We start from the raw sequence: 15190 nt of genomic DNA, 5'->3' as shown, positions 1-15190 counted from the left end.
TAGTTTAATCCTTTATCCCAGTGAGAGCAAACAAAGTTTGCACCTGAAAATTTCTTCAGGACTGAATATAGTGTTGTACTATCTTACCTGGGTAAGTAGTGCAACACCGCAGCAACTCATAGCAAAGGTGGAGCAAGCTACCAACACTCTATCCCAGTATTTCCCATAATGAAAAACACATCTCCTTGTGGATATGTATACTGTTATGCATTAAGGGATTGGCCACTACCCAGACTAGTTTCGACCTTCATTGAGGTCTCTTCAGTGGGAGCTAGGCTCAGAGTTGGAGATACCAGGCAGATAAAGGATTAAACTAAATTTATTATAGTCTAACCTAGTGAAAAATAAACTTTCAGCATCTTTCTCTAAATCCAGAGTAATTTAATAAAAAAAAGGTGGTAAACCTTTTGGCAACTTCTATTGGTAAAGATGACCTTGTTACTGGTTCTGCCTGGTATCTCCAACTCTGGGCCTGGCTCCCACTGAAGAGACCTCAATAAAGGTCGAAACTAGTCTGGGTAGTGGCCAATCGCTTAATGCATAACAGTATACATATCCACAAGGAGATGTGTTTTGCATTATGGGAGATACTGGGATAGGAGTGTTGGTAGCTTGCTCCACCTTTGCTACGAGTTGCCTGGTGTTATACTACTTACCCAGGTGAGATAGTACAACACTATATATTCAGTCCTGAAGATATTTTCAGGTGCAAACTTTGTTTGCTCTCACTGGGATAAAAGATAAAACTAAATTCATTATAGTCTAACCTAGTGAAAAATAAACTTTAAACATCCGTTCTCATAAGGTTCATTCCATAGACCTGCTATCATCTTGGTCACTTATCTCTGGATCCTCTCCACCTCTTCCCCATCAAGAAGGAAACTCCCCCCCGGAGCACAAATCTGTACACAGTAGTCTAGATAGGGTCTTATCAAGGAGGCTCAATACAGAGGAACAATAACCTGTTTGTCTCTGCTCGTCAAAGTATTTTTCAGCAACCAAGTGATTTGATGAGCTGATTTAGCCACTTTTGCGATGTGCCCCCCCCCCCCCAAAACTTCAACTCCCTATCCACCAATACTCCTTGGCCTCGTCAATCTCCTGGAGTACAGTTCCACCAATCTGGTATACTGCTACTAATCTTTTCACCCCAAATTGCATAACCCTTCATTTTGCCACATTAAATTGACATCCATTCTCCTTAGCCCAGCCCTCCAAACTATCCAAATCATCCTGCAAAATTTTGACATCCTGTGCATTCACTATTGCTCTACACAACTTTGCATCATCAGCAAACAAATGAAAAGTTTCTCTCAGATCCTTTCCTATATCGTTAACGAACAAATTAAACAGTAGTGGTCTAAGAACAAAACCCTGCAGCACACCACTAGTCACATGCCATCTTTTGAACTCTACTCCTGAATAAATCACTCTCTGATATCTCTCCATCAACCACTCTCTGATATCTCTCCATCTGACTAACCCTATATCCATCCACAGTTTACTAATTAGAATTTCATGTGGTATCTTTTCAAAGGCCTTAGCAAGGTCTAGTAGGATCACCGTAAACCCATTACCCTCATCCAGTTCAGCCATCACTGTGTTATAAAACGTGAGAAAGTTACTGAGGCATGATCTACCCTTCACAAAACCATGCTGTCCCCCCATACAGTATTCCATTTTCATCTATCCACTTCTGTATTCTCTTCTTGACTATTTTCTCCAAGACCTTGACAACGATTCCTGATATGCTGATCGGTCAGTAATTTACAACATGAGGCTTGAAAATTCCTTTATGCAGTGGAACTATTTTCCTCTCTTTCCATCCCCTTGGGACTAACCTAGACCTGAGACTCAAATTAAACAAAATGGTCAGGGGCACTGACAATTCTTTGCCGCTTCACGTACGACACGAGCTGGTATACCATCCAATCCCACAGATGTATTTACATTGAGGTTTTGTAATAGTCTATTCACCTCCACTTCATTCACTACAATTCCCATATAAGCTGTTGGTTCTTTTATTCCTGTAATGTCACCACCTGGATGATATACCCTTGCAAAGTGCACGCTCAGTAATTCCACTATATCAACTGATTCAGTTACCTCCCTCCCTACCATCAGCATTCTTTAAAATCATTCTGCCGTACACATTTTTTCTTTTACTTGCAACATATCGAAAAAAAACTGTTTGGGATTTTCTTTAGCCTGCATGGCTAATTTTCTTTCATAATCTGCTTTTGCTTTTCTTACCACACTCGTTACGCTTCTGGCCTGCACTTTATATAGCTCATGTGCCTGCAGGTCACCTTTCTCCTTAAATTCCCTCCACAGTTGTTTCCTTTTTTGCAGCTCAAGCTTAATAGTGTTATTCATCCATTTAACCCCTACTTGGTTTACTATCTGGACTTTAGGTATACAGTCAGCCATTGCCTCCTGCAAACACTCCTGAACTACCTCCAATACACTATCAACATCCAGCCATTGCAGTTTGACATGCCATGGCACTGAACCAAGCAAACTCCTAAGCTTGTCATACTTACCAGCCCGGTAATTCCACGTGTATCCTGTCTTAATTGAATATTCCACACATTTAGCTACCTTCCAAGTCAAGACCCTATGATCACTTTCACCAATTGGTGGCAACGTGGTCATATTCGTTACAGCCAAATTCTCAGATGCAATTACTAGGTCTAGCACTCTTTGACCCGTAGTATTTTCCATTACATGCTGTCGCAGATAGTTATCTCTTAATAAGTGCATAAAAGCCAATTCCTTCCTCCCATGTGTCCTCTCCTCCTTCCAATTAATGTTATCATAGTTGAAATCCCCCATAATAATTACCCTCCTTCCACTCATTGCTTCTATTTGCTTATGTACCCACCATTTATTCCATCACTTGGTCTCTAGCAGCACCCAATTGTATATTTTGTTCTACTAGCCTCAATCTCAAACCAAATAGCCTCAAATATGCTCTTTTCTCTATCCAGCAGTTCAACTTCTATTCTCCTTGGCTGCAGTTCATTAGCTATCATCAATAACACTCCTTCCCCCATTTTATTCTCCCTGTCCCTCCTGAACACACTATATCCCTCACATTCAATCCCGCTAGCTATATCATCTTCTGTCAACCATGTTTCACTAATGCCAATAACCTGTGGCCTGGATGAGCCAACCAAGGCCAAAAATTCTTCCTGCTTGTTTCTAATACTCCTGGCATTAGTATACATGAAATGCAGAAGCCCGTTATCCCCACCCTTATTTGATGCCTTATACTAACTATCCCATTCTGGTTTGTTGTCCTTTGTACTTGCTTTGGCAAATTATACACATTCATACACTCACCTGCCTTCCTAAAGTCTGCATATCTACTTCCCCCCCCCCTTAATAACTCTAGTTTCCCTTATTCTGCACATCCAGTTTCACTTCATTCAACAACACTTTTTTAAGTCTCCTTACATCAAATCCATTCAAATGTATACCATCCATCTTATATAAATCCTTTCGCCCATCAAACTCACTCCACACGTCCACAAACTCCACACCACTTCTCTTGCATAACCTACGCATAGAGTCATTTGCAATTATGGCTCTCCTTCTCATCTCTTCTCTGTCATACTGTGGTAACAGACTCACAATATGAATCATTTCTTTTTCACATTATCTTTTCACTTTTGAAGTCTAGTGTTAGCAATATGCATTATCATCTACAGTGTTTTGTATCATTTAAGGCAATATTGATGTAGGTACTAACAGACATACAATTTATCTTGCAAACAAGACAACATAAACTTATGTTATCAATAAATACAGTACAGTACAGTCTGTAAATGTATTTTCCCTTCCTTATGATTTTCTGTAATAACACATTCTATTCTCTAGTTTACTTTATTGTAAGAATATAGTATATAATACATATTACCAGCCTGTTTGGCCGAGTGGGTAAGTGTATCCGCTCTCCAGCCAAAAGGCTGTAGGTTTGAGTCCTGCCGTGGGCATGGATGTTTGTGATTGTCTGTGAAAATAGTGGTGGTCGGAAGTAGATCGCACTGGTGTGGATGATGAAGGTAGTTGCAGTTGGTGGAGACTGAGAGTTGTAGAGCAGGGTGCCCCTCCCTCGATGAGTCTTTGGACTCTCTGGAGGTGTTATATAATAATAACACACAAAATATGTGTTGATCGAGTGTTCATGTCATCAGTGAGGCTTCCAGTCAACAATAGGCTATTAGTAGTTAAGTTTTTGGAGAGTCAAGTTATATGTGAATTTTCGAATAACATGGGGCATCAGTGTCCCTAACTCCCGTGTTATTCAAGGGTCAACTGTACTATGGAGGTCAAAAAGGTAGTTGGACTGGTTGAGATTTTTCCATGTTTTAAAGAATGTAATAAGAAAATGACAGCTCCATTGACCTGGCTGTTCAATGAAATCTAGCTATTGAGAAAAAAGTGCTTAGTGAGTAGAAGTCTAGTAAGTCATGATCTGATTGTATAAAGACCTAACCACATTTAGAATGCTTTTCTCAGTTCTGATCACCAGGATTTGAAGGTAATGAAGTAACCTTGGAAACAGTACAGAGGAGAATAAAAAAAAATGATATCAGGTTTGACCATATCCACTATGAGGACAGAGACCCTGAGAGAATGCTAAATGCAGAGATTTTGTGGATAGAAATTGAAGAGGCAACATGATTGAAACATTGAAAGTGTTGAGATGTAATTACAGGTTTGACACTAGGGAGATTTTTTACATAGTAGAACAAGTAGAAGGAAGACAAAGAAGGGACTATCCTTGGGAGTTGTGAAAGAAGTAGCGAGTAAGAGGGTGAGAAGTGGCCTTTATGCATGGAGGGTGGCTAGACAATGGAATGCATTGCCTGTTAGGCTAGTGAACACACAGATGGTGAATGGATTTAATGAGTGGTATAATAGACTTTGTGTTATCCAAGTGGCAGGGGAAGAGCCTCCCATTATGAGTCCTGACTTCATGGTGATCTTGAATAATAATAATTATTATAAAAGTTAAAATCTTTAAATAATATATTATAATAAAAGGAAGAAAATAATAAACATATAAAACTTTATAATGTAACATTATAGACATCAGTATCATAACTAAACTTCTTAATTTAATAACCAAAATAAATTTTGCTCTTTTTTAATCATCACTTACAGTGCTAATTAAAGACAGGCGACTTGTCATCCAACTGCTTCGGTAGTTTTTGTTAAAAGTGATTTCCTCCCATCTCACACGCCAAGACATGTTAGCAAGGGCCGACTCCAGTTTAAGCTTCCTGCAAATATAGTTTTGCATGTATATGGTATATACTGTGATACCTCTACTATTTTAGTAATACCAACTATTATTACTACCTCTCTCAGATGGAAAGACTTGGATGACAATTTTGTCATGTAAAAAAGAGGAATTTACTAGGTCCTCGAAATAGAAACAAAGGTAAATGGACATAGTTAGATTTTTCTCTCAAAGAAACTCAAATTTTTATTTTGCAAACAGGCAAACCTGACACCATATTACAATTTACAAATAACATACTATACTAGTCACAATGTAAATAATTATGTAGTACAATCATAGTGTCAGGGACCAGGGTACTCATTAGGAAATGAAGTTGATAATATATTGTAATACACTAAAAAGCTTGCCCACTAGTTATTCCATTCCATTGAAGGAAACTTAGTGGTGAAATATGCTTAGTGATGTGATTTCTGATAACAGATCCAGATAACATGCATGCATAACTTTTATAGTCATACTGATTCCTAGACTAAATGTTAAAGATACCAAGCTATTTTAAACCTGGTTTTACTCCATTTCCCAAGTAAGCAAACAGACAAACAAGTCAAGTTTGCACCTGCAAGTGTTGCAAGTCTAGCTGACCCTGCATGTAGTGCAAGACCCAGGCAACTCATGGTAAAAGTAGAATAAGCTCTGATCACTAATCTTAATATTTACCCTTAATGCAAAGCACATCTCCTGGAGGAGATGTATGATGCTTTGTATTAAAGGCAAGGGGCCACTACCCAGACTGGTTTTGGTCTGGGTAGTGGCCCCTTGCCTTTGCACATCTTGCACATCTCCTCCAAGAGATGTGCTTTGCATTAAGAGTAAATATTAAGATTAGTGATCAGAGCTTCTACTTTTACCATGAGTTGCCTGGGTCTTGCACTACGTGCAGGGTCAGCTAGACTTGCAACACTTGCAGGTGCAAACTTGACTTGTTTGTCTGTTTGCTTACTTGGGAAATGGAGTAAAACCAAGTTTAAAATAGCTTGGTATCTTTAACATTTATTATGCCCAAGGTAAAATACTTTCTACATTTATATCTCCTCCTGAGATTTTTATTTAATAAGGTTAAAACACCTTATGGTAACTTGTTCTGGTAAAATACTTATAAGCTCTGTATTACTAAAATCTTGGTATTTCTAGCCTGGCTCCCACTGATGAGACCTCAATAAAGGTCAAAACCGATCTGGGTAGTGGCCCCTTGCCTTTAATACAAATCATCATACATCTCCTCCAAAGGGTAAATATTAAGATTAGTGATCAGAGCTTATTCTACTTTTACCACGAGTTGCCTTGGTTTTGCACTACGTGCAGGGTCAGATAGACTTGCAACACTTGCAGGTGCAAACTCGACTTGTTTGTCTGTTTGCTTACTTGGGAAATGGAGTAAAACCAGGTTTAAAATAGCTTGGTATCTTTAACATTTATTATACCCAAGGTAAAATACTTTCTACATGATTCCTAGACTCCCTTGACTCCCTTTGCACTCATTAGCTGTTTCTCAATCACATACTCAAATGGAAATTTTATGTTTTTTTGTATATCACACAATTCCCAGTATACCCAAGGCAATGTTGGATATAAACATGCTAGATACTGGATCATCTGTACCACTATCCCAAGTGGGAGTCACTGTGATGACTTCAGATGGGAGAATGGTAAAGATGATCCAGTTACCCATTATAACACACACACACACACACACACATGTACATGTGTGTGTGTGTGTGTTATAATGGATAATGGTTACCAGTGCTCATTCTGGAGATCCACAGTTCATTCTGCTCATTTATAGCTAACACCTGCCAGCTATAGATGCAAAATGCCCCACCCTCTTTCCAACTTCTTATAAGAAGTGTGAGTGATACCCATCAAGGGCATACCAAACATACTGCAGAGATCCAGTATCTCCCCCATCTTTGAAGCTCCAGCAGTAAAACAATTCTGCAGGTATGGGACTGAACAGGATGGTAATGCATTTTAGGAGGCTTCCTGATGAATGGTGCATCATGCCTGAAAAATCTTCCATACTCACTTTACCAGCATTCATGACATCAAAAATAACTTAAATGATGTGCATCATTGCCTTCAGAGATCCAACCCTGATCTTCCATTTCAGACTGAACCCTAAATTTCTACTACACCAACCAGAATCCAACTCCCTACCAGAATTCCTGACTATCCTCTTCACTCACCCAACACTGTATCTCTTCTTAATACACATTCTGTTGCTGTTGTCATGTGGAGGGGGGGGGGGGTTCTCCAATTTTATTTATCTATCCTTTGAGATAGATTGAGCCCTCTGGATGAGGGATTTTAAGTATGTATTTTTGACTGTAGATCCATGTCAGTTTGCCTGTTCTGAGGGATTTCACCCAAGATTCTGGGTAAAAAAAAAACCCTCTATCTCCATATGAGACCAGCTTATTCACCTTTTGTTGAAAGAAACCAGATAAAAGTTCCTCAAGTCATGGACGGGAATCAAACCCAGGTCTTTCCGACCAAAGGGCTTCATCTATACCAACCAAGCTACGGAGGCTCCTTAACTCGTTCTCCTTCCATGGATACTCTGTTCAAATGAGCTTCCCTTAGTAATTCAGATCACAGTCTCTGATTCAAGTTTCATCTTTGGTGGAATGTCCTTCCTTCAACCATTCACAGCCTTGTGCACTTTGGCATTACAACCATGCTAAGTGAGAGGATTTACATGACTTTCAATGTTCAGACTTCAATAGCCAAGTAATCTTATTAGCTACCTTACTAACCATAGTTATATGTCCTCTGTACTATAGCTCTCTGTCTACCACCACTCCTAAATCCCTAGCTTCATCTATTTTCTGGAGTATAGTTCTATCAGTGTGATACACAGCTTGTAATCTATTTTATCTCAAAATACATAACTTTACATTTCTTCCCATCAAACTGATACCTATTATCTTTTGCCCATACTGACAGCTATTTAAATCATCCTACAAGCTCTCCACATCACTGTTACTCTAATTATTAACTAGGTAGATATTATTAGCTAAAATTAGGTAGAGTACCTATTACCTAATTTAGCATCATCATCAAACAAGTTAATATTTCCTTTCAGATTATTTTCTATGTCTTTTATGTACAATTTAAACAGTAATGGTCATAGCACTAAACTTTACCATACACCATTAGTTACCTGCTTTCACCTAGATTCTGTTCCACCATACACCACTTTCACATAACTCCTCCCATAGAGTATACAAGACTTCTGTCCAGCAACCACTCTCTCTTATACATTATCCACATAATAATTTGTTCTAATAATTATGGCAGGTTGACATTGGTGAATACTTATAGCAGCAAAGTGACCATTGCAAAGGATTTATTGGAATTATTTAATGAGCATGTCATCAGTGTATATTATACTGATGTAAATGATGTGGTGCAACATGTATGAATAGAAGGAAGGCAAATAATTAGGAGAATTAGAGATAAAAGAACTAGAGATGTAGCAGATGCTGATTGGGTGAGATGTTAATAAGGCTGTGGGAATGGATGACATATCACTATGTATTTTTAAGGAATGTGCAAAACAGTTAGATGTGCCCTTGACCTGGTTATTTAATGAAAGTCTTGCATAGGGTAAGGTTCAAAAGGAGTAGAAAGAAGGCAAAATAGTACCAATCCACAAGCATGGTTCTAGCACAGAAGTCTTCAGTTATAGACCGATCTGCATATGTGTAGTTATTATTATTATTATTCAGGCCTCCATTGAGTCAAAAGACTCATCGTGGGAGGTCCTTCCTAAGAACATAAAGTCTGTCAAGACTCATCGAGGGAAGGTCCCCCCCCAAGAAACACAAAGTCTATCATACCACTCCTTGAATTCATTGACCGTTCTCGCTCTCACCACTCCATCAGGCAATGCATTCCACGGTTCAACTACCCTCCATGTAAAGAAACATCTCCTCACCCTCTTGCTCACAGTTTCCTTTCGTAACCTCCAGGGATGGCCTCTTGTCATCACTCCTTCCCGCTGTTCAACCAAGCAAAAGAACTCCCCAGTGTCAACCCTGTAACCACCTCTCAACAGTTTAAAAGTCTCAATCATATCACCTGTCCTTCTTCTATCCACCAAACTCTGCAGTCCACATTCCCTCAGCCGATCCTCATAACCAAAATTGTACAGTCCTGAAACATCTGTCTTTGTATCCTTTCCACAGTTAATTTATCCCCTTCAAATCCTGGGGACCAAATCTGAGAACAATAGTCTAAGTGTGGTCTGATCAGAGACTTATACAACGGAATGATAACCCTTTTATCTCTGCAGGTCAGTGTCCTCCTCATAATTGCAGCAATCATCTGTGTTACCTTCACCACCTTTGCAATATGTCCTCTAAATGCACCCCAAATCTCTTGTCTCCCCTACTTCCTCCAGTATAACTCCTCCCATAGAGTATGCAGCATCCCATCGATGTGTCCCAAACCTCAAGACCTTACATTTTGCTGCATTGAACTGACATCCCATTCATTTGCCCATCTATCTAGCTTATTCAAATCCTCTTGCAAGGCTACCACATCTGCACTATTAATCACTTGCCCACACAAGGCATTGTAGTCTTATGGGTCTTGTGGCCTATCATATGTGGGGTCATCATAAAAAAATACACATCCAAAAGAGTGTACTGTATATTATGGTATGCTGAACCAATTTGACAGTCTCTTTATATATAAGTAACTTAATTATATAAGTTATATATATAAGTAACTTAATTGAAGATACATCAGGCGTATTTTGTCTGCCCATACTTAGATTATGGATTAAAACAAGAATCTATAATCCATGAATGATGCTGACTCCAAGAAGTCAAAAGACTCATGATGAATGAAACTTTCTTGTCAAGTATAACTTACATTTCTTTCATGATGAGTCTGTTGGCTGCATAGAGGTTTGTAATAAGAAAAATTAAGATCTACACATTAGACATGCATGCATGCATTATTTTACAGTTGAAAGCAACATTGTTCATTATATTATTAGTCTATTAACTATTAGCCACTGGTAGTTTATTTAAAATAATTATTAAAAAAAGAAGAAGGCAAGAATCACACATTACTCACCTGTATAGTACAATACCAAATATAAAACACACAAGCAGAAACACTAGAATAGTTGAAAGAACAGTCTCCAGCAGGGGGAACTCTATGATCAGTAGAAAAATAAAATTTTGAGATAAAATAATGAATGTGTTATAAAATTAATATATGCTATTTATTAAAAATAACAAGCTATACAAGACATATTTTTCATATTTTGATGGTATCCTTAATAAAGTAAATATGTCCTAATGATGAAAATTTATAAAAGATATAACTGTAATGTTATTCATTTTTAAAATCATTCATATATTTATAACAGTAATTTTTTTTTGAGAAACTTAAAAATAATTTAATGTTTTTCTTTACAAATGTTTCATTTTTATACTTTAACAATTCCTTAATACAATTTCTGGAAATGACTTGCTTTTCTTATTCTTTCTTCTTCTTCTTTTCTCAATCTCTCTCTCTCTCTCTATGTACTGTTTTACTTTTAATAAAATTTTCAGATCGATAAATTAACTTGATTTGAAGAGTGTCAGTAGTAGTAGTAGTAGTAATGAGTCCTGAGGAACATGCCATCATCTTCATAACTGTTTCAGGATGGATGGCTTTCCCTCATCAAATTTCTCCATGAATACTGGAGTGCCCCAAGGTTCAGGGCTTTCACCCATGCTCTTCCTCCTTTACATCCATTACCTCCTTTCTCTAACTTCACATCCTATTCATGCTAACCACTAGGCCAACCAGGCCGCCCTGGTTGGCCAAGTGGTTAGCGTATCCACTCTCTTCAGCCAAAAGGCTGCAGGTTCGAATCCCACTATGGAATGGATGATTGTGATTGTCTGTGGAAATACTAGTGGTGGCTAGTGGTAGATGGCGTTGGTGTAGTTGCAGTTCATTGGAGATGGTGAATTGAGTGGCAGAGATGGAGAGAGGCAGAGATGGAGAGTGGCAGAGATGGAGAGTTGCAGAGTAGTTGCCCTCCCTTGATGAGTCTGTGGACTCCCTGGAGGTGTCAGGTAATAATGATAATAATAATATACATTGCCTAATTTATGTAACAGCTTTTTTGTGCAGAAATTCCATTACGCTATGTGAAAATACAGATATCTGTGTTTTAACTGATATCTGTGTGTTATAATTTTAAAATCTCTTTACGCGTGTTTCTTTTATTTAAATGTATTTCCCACAGTTATATATCTATTAACAGTTTTCTTGAAGGCATTTTCTACTGTTTTTGCTTATCTCATTTAACTATTTTTTGATGTAATTACTCCAAATAATCCAGAATATATTCTTATTTTCACTTTTCCTTGTCATTATTATTATTATCATCATCATCATCAGACACCTCCAGAGAACCAATGACTCATTGAGGGATTCCATACATCTCCCATAGCAGCCATCATACCTCCTTTTAAACTCATTCACATGACATTATTATTATTATTATATATATGTTGCCAGTATGATAAATATGTTATGTTATAGTATGATAAATATGTTGTCAGCTGAATGAACCTCCCACAACGAGTCTGCCATGTAGGGTGCAATAATAATAATAATTATTATTATCATGATCAGACACCTCCAGAGAACCAATGACTCTACAGGGTATGTTACTAGCATTGCAAAGGTTGCACATCATTGATATGATAAGAAGTACCCTAACATGAAAGGATAAGGAGGTGGTTGTGCCACTGGTCACACTTGGACTATTGTGATCAGATCTAGTCACCTGGTTTTCAATGTGATGTGGAGATATTGGAGAGGGTCCAGAGACGAGTGACTAAGGCAATGTCAGGACTTTGGAATGCTGACTATGGAGAGAGGCTGAGGAAATGTGGATCACAGAGTTTTGGTGGATAGAAGAAAAAGAGGTGATATGATAGAGACATTTAAATTAGTGAGAGGATTTATCGGATTAATACAGATGAGATTATAAAAAGAGTAGAAGGTGAGAGGAGGAAAAAACCAGAGGTCATCCCTGGAAGTTTTATGAGTGTGGTGAAGAGGGGTGCAAGGTATATATTTTTTACAAGGAGAATTGTCAGTGAATGGAATCCAAAACCAGAATGTGTTGTTAATGCACGGAGTGTTAAAGATTTTAAGATTTGGTATGATAAATATGTTGTCAGTTGAATGAACCTCCCATGATGAGTCTGCCAACTCCATGTAGAGTGCAATAATAATAATAATTATTATTATCATCATCATCAGACACCTCCAGAGAATCAATGATTCATTGAGGGATTCCATACATCTCCCATAGCAGCCATCATAACTCCTTTTAAACTCATTCACATGACATCCACTCACTATTTCAACAGGCAAACTGTTCCAATTGCTCACTGTTCTGTGGAAGAAAAATCTAGCTCTCACCCCTTTCTTTATCACACACAAACTTAACTTCCATAAAAGATTCCCTTCTCCTCTCCCTGCCTGCTACATAAGGAAATTTTATCAACTGATATCCTATAACATAATTTCAGAAGTTTATAGTTTACCAGGTAACTGATGAGACTTTAATAAAGGTCAAAACTGTTCTGGTGATGATCTTTCCCATAATACATAGCAATATACATGTATGAAAGGATGTGTGCATTGCATTATGGAATACTAAGGCAAATGATGCAAAGTCATCAGCCTCTATATATAAGTAGCCTTGTCGTGAAGATAATTCACCCACAAACTTTGCTTACACTTGGATAAAGGATTAAACAAGTATATATATATATATTTTGGCAAGTTTAATTTAATTTAAAACTAAGTGAAAAAACTTCACACATCTTTCTCTTATCCAGAGTATTTAAAATATTGGTGATACACTATTTTACTGGAGGAAGTGGGGGGGAAGACAAGAGATCTGGGGGTGATGATTGATAGAAACCTGAAATTCAGGGAACATATTGCAAAAGTGGTGAAGGTAATCTAGAGGATTGCTACAATACTGAGAAGATGATCTTTTATCCTTCTCATTATTGCAGATGTACTGATATATCCTTAGACTATTGTTCTTATATTTGGTCCCCAGGATTTGAAGGGGATAAATGAATTATCCCCTTCAAATAAATTAAATAGGGTACAGAGGCAGATAACAAAGATGGTTTCAGGACTGTACAATGTTAGTTATGAGGATCAGCTGAGAGAATGTTAACTGCAGAGTTTGATAGATAGAAGAAGGAGAGGTGATATGATTGAGACTTTTAAACTGTTGAGAGGTAGTTACAGAGTTGACACTCGGGGAGTTCTTTCGCTTAGTGAAACAGTGGGAAGGAGCGATGACAGGGGGCATCCCTGGAAGTTATGAAAGAAAGCTGTGAACAAGAGGGTGAGGAGTGGTTTCTTTGCATGGAGGGTGGTTGAACCGTGGAATGCATTGCCTGATAGAGTGGTGAGAGCAAGAACAGTCAATGAGTTCAAGGAGTGGTATGATAGACTTTGTGTTTCCTAGGAAGGACCTCCCATGGTGAGTCTTTTGACTCCAAGGAGGCCTGAATAATAATAATAAAAATAATAATTATTATTATTATTACTTGCAGATGGGAAACATGATTTTTACATATGTTTCCCATATTTTGCATATGCAAAGTCTTAAACCTGTCTTAGTAATTATTCTTCCCATAATGCATAGTAATATATGCATCTGAAATGAAATGTGCTATGCATTATGGGATAATGCATAGCACATTATCTCATAATGCATCAATGTACAAGCAACCTACTAGTGAAGTGATACTTTGCGTTGCTTATCTATTATAATCTCCTAACAGGATATTATAATGTATAGATTGAACAACAAAGAATCCGATGACTGATCCTTGGGGTATCTCAACTATGACTTAATTCTGGTAGATTTGAGAGATCAGTTGCCAAATAATGAGTAGGAGATCCATTCTATGGAATCAACTATCAGACATAATGGATAACATTCATCTGTGTGTATGGACTTATGCAGAGATGAAGCTAAAATACTACAGCTTTAGGTGTCACAGATTTTGGATATAGCTAAACTTCTTCCTCCTCTGAATATTTTATTATCTGAATTACAAGCACTCTATTCCTTTCACTAAAATAATAACATTGTTATAATAAATACTGACAAAGGAGATTCAACTGTTTTGATGGATACCACTGACCATAATCACAAACTTAATGTTTTATTATGAGATAGATCTACTTTTAGTATAACCAATAGCGATCCTATGCAAAGCCAACTAAACCAATTTAAAAATATATATATTAAAACATACTCCTTATGGTGCCAATACTATTAAAAATTGTGGATTCATCAAGCTCATCTCCCATATTTATGACTTTCCTAAAGTGCACAAATCTGGTTGTCCATTACATCCGATAGTTGATTTCACAGGATCTCTTATTTCTTCTTCTTCTTCCTCTTCCGGACTCAGTCCACCTTCTTCTTGGTCATCCTATTCCTTGTTCTTCTAGGCTTATATGCTAAGATCTTTTTTTTTTTTTTTGGTAATCTTTCTCTCTGCATTATTGCTATATGGTCTAGCCAGTTTTTCCTATATTTAATCATTGAGTTTTTTATGGAATTAATTTTAAGATTTTTAATTATTTCACATTTCTTTTTTTTATCTATTAGAGTTAGTTTTTCTGTTATTCTAAGGAATTTCATTTCTGCCACCTGAATTCTCTTATTTATTATATGGCAAAATATCTCTCAAGCCTTCTATGAAATTCCACTGGCAAAACCATCTCATATATCAAAAACAGTTTTGACTTCAAAGAAAAAATTAAAGATCTTCATCTTCAAGAGTCTGAAATGGTTTCTTTTGATGTTGT

General features: G+C 37.4%; 1 protein-coding gene across 4 annotated transcripts in view; it reads right to left on the bottom strand.

Moving 5' to 3' along the window:
* Positions 1-15190, bottom strand: part of LOC150108266 (atrial natriuretic peptide receptor 1-like) — a 352590-nt gene that overhangs the window by 180640 nt on the left and 156760 nt on the right. For all 4 annotated transcript variants that reach the window (XM_090415713.1, XM_090415714.1, XM_090415715.1 and 1 more), the window contains 2 exons: positions 10400-10481; positions 5171-5291 (listed from right to left, as the gene is read on the bottom strand). In XM_090415713.1, coding sequence (XP_090271839.1) covers positions 5171-5291; positions 10400-10481 — 203 coding nt within the window. The remainder of the gene's footprint in view (positions 1-5170; positions 5292-10399; positions 10482-15190) is intronic.

Source organism: Typopeltis vanoorti, chromosome 3 (assembly GCF_054136105.1).
Source record: "Typopeltis vanoorti isolate ZY-2024b chromosome 3, IOZ_Tvanoo_1.0, whole genome shotgun sequence".
Taxonomy (NCBI): Eukaryota; Metazoa; Arthropoda; class Arachnida; order Uropygi; family Thelyphonidae; genus Typopeltis; species Typopeltis vanoorti.
Note: the sequence above shows the minus strand (reverse complement) of the source record. Positions and strands in the feature narration are given on the sequence as shown.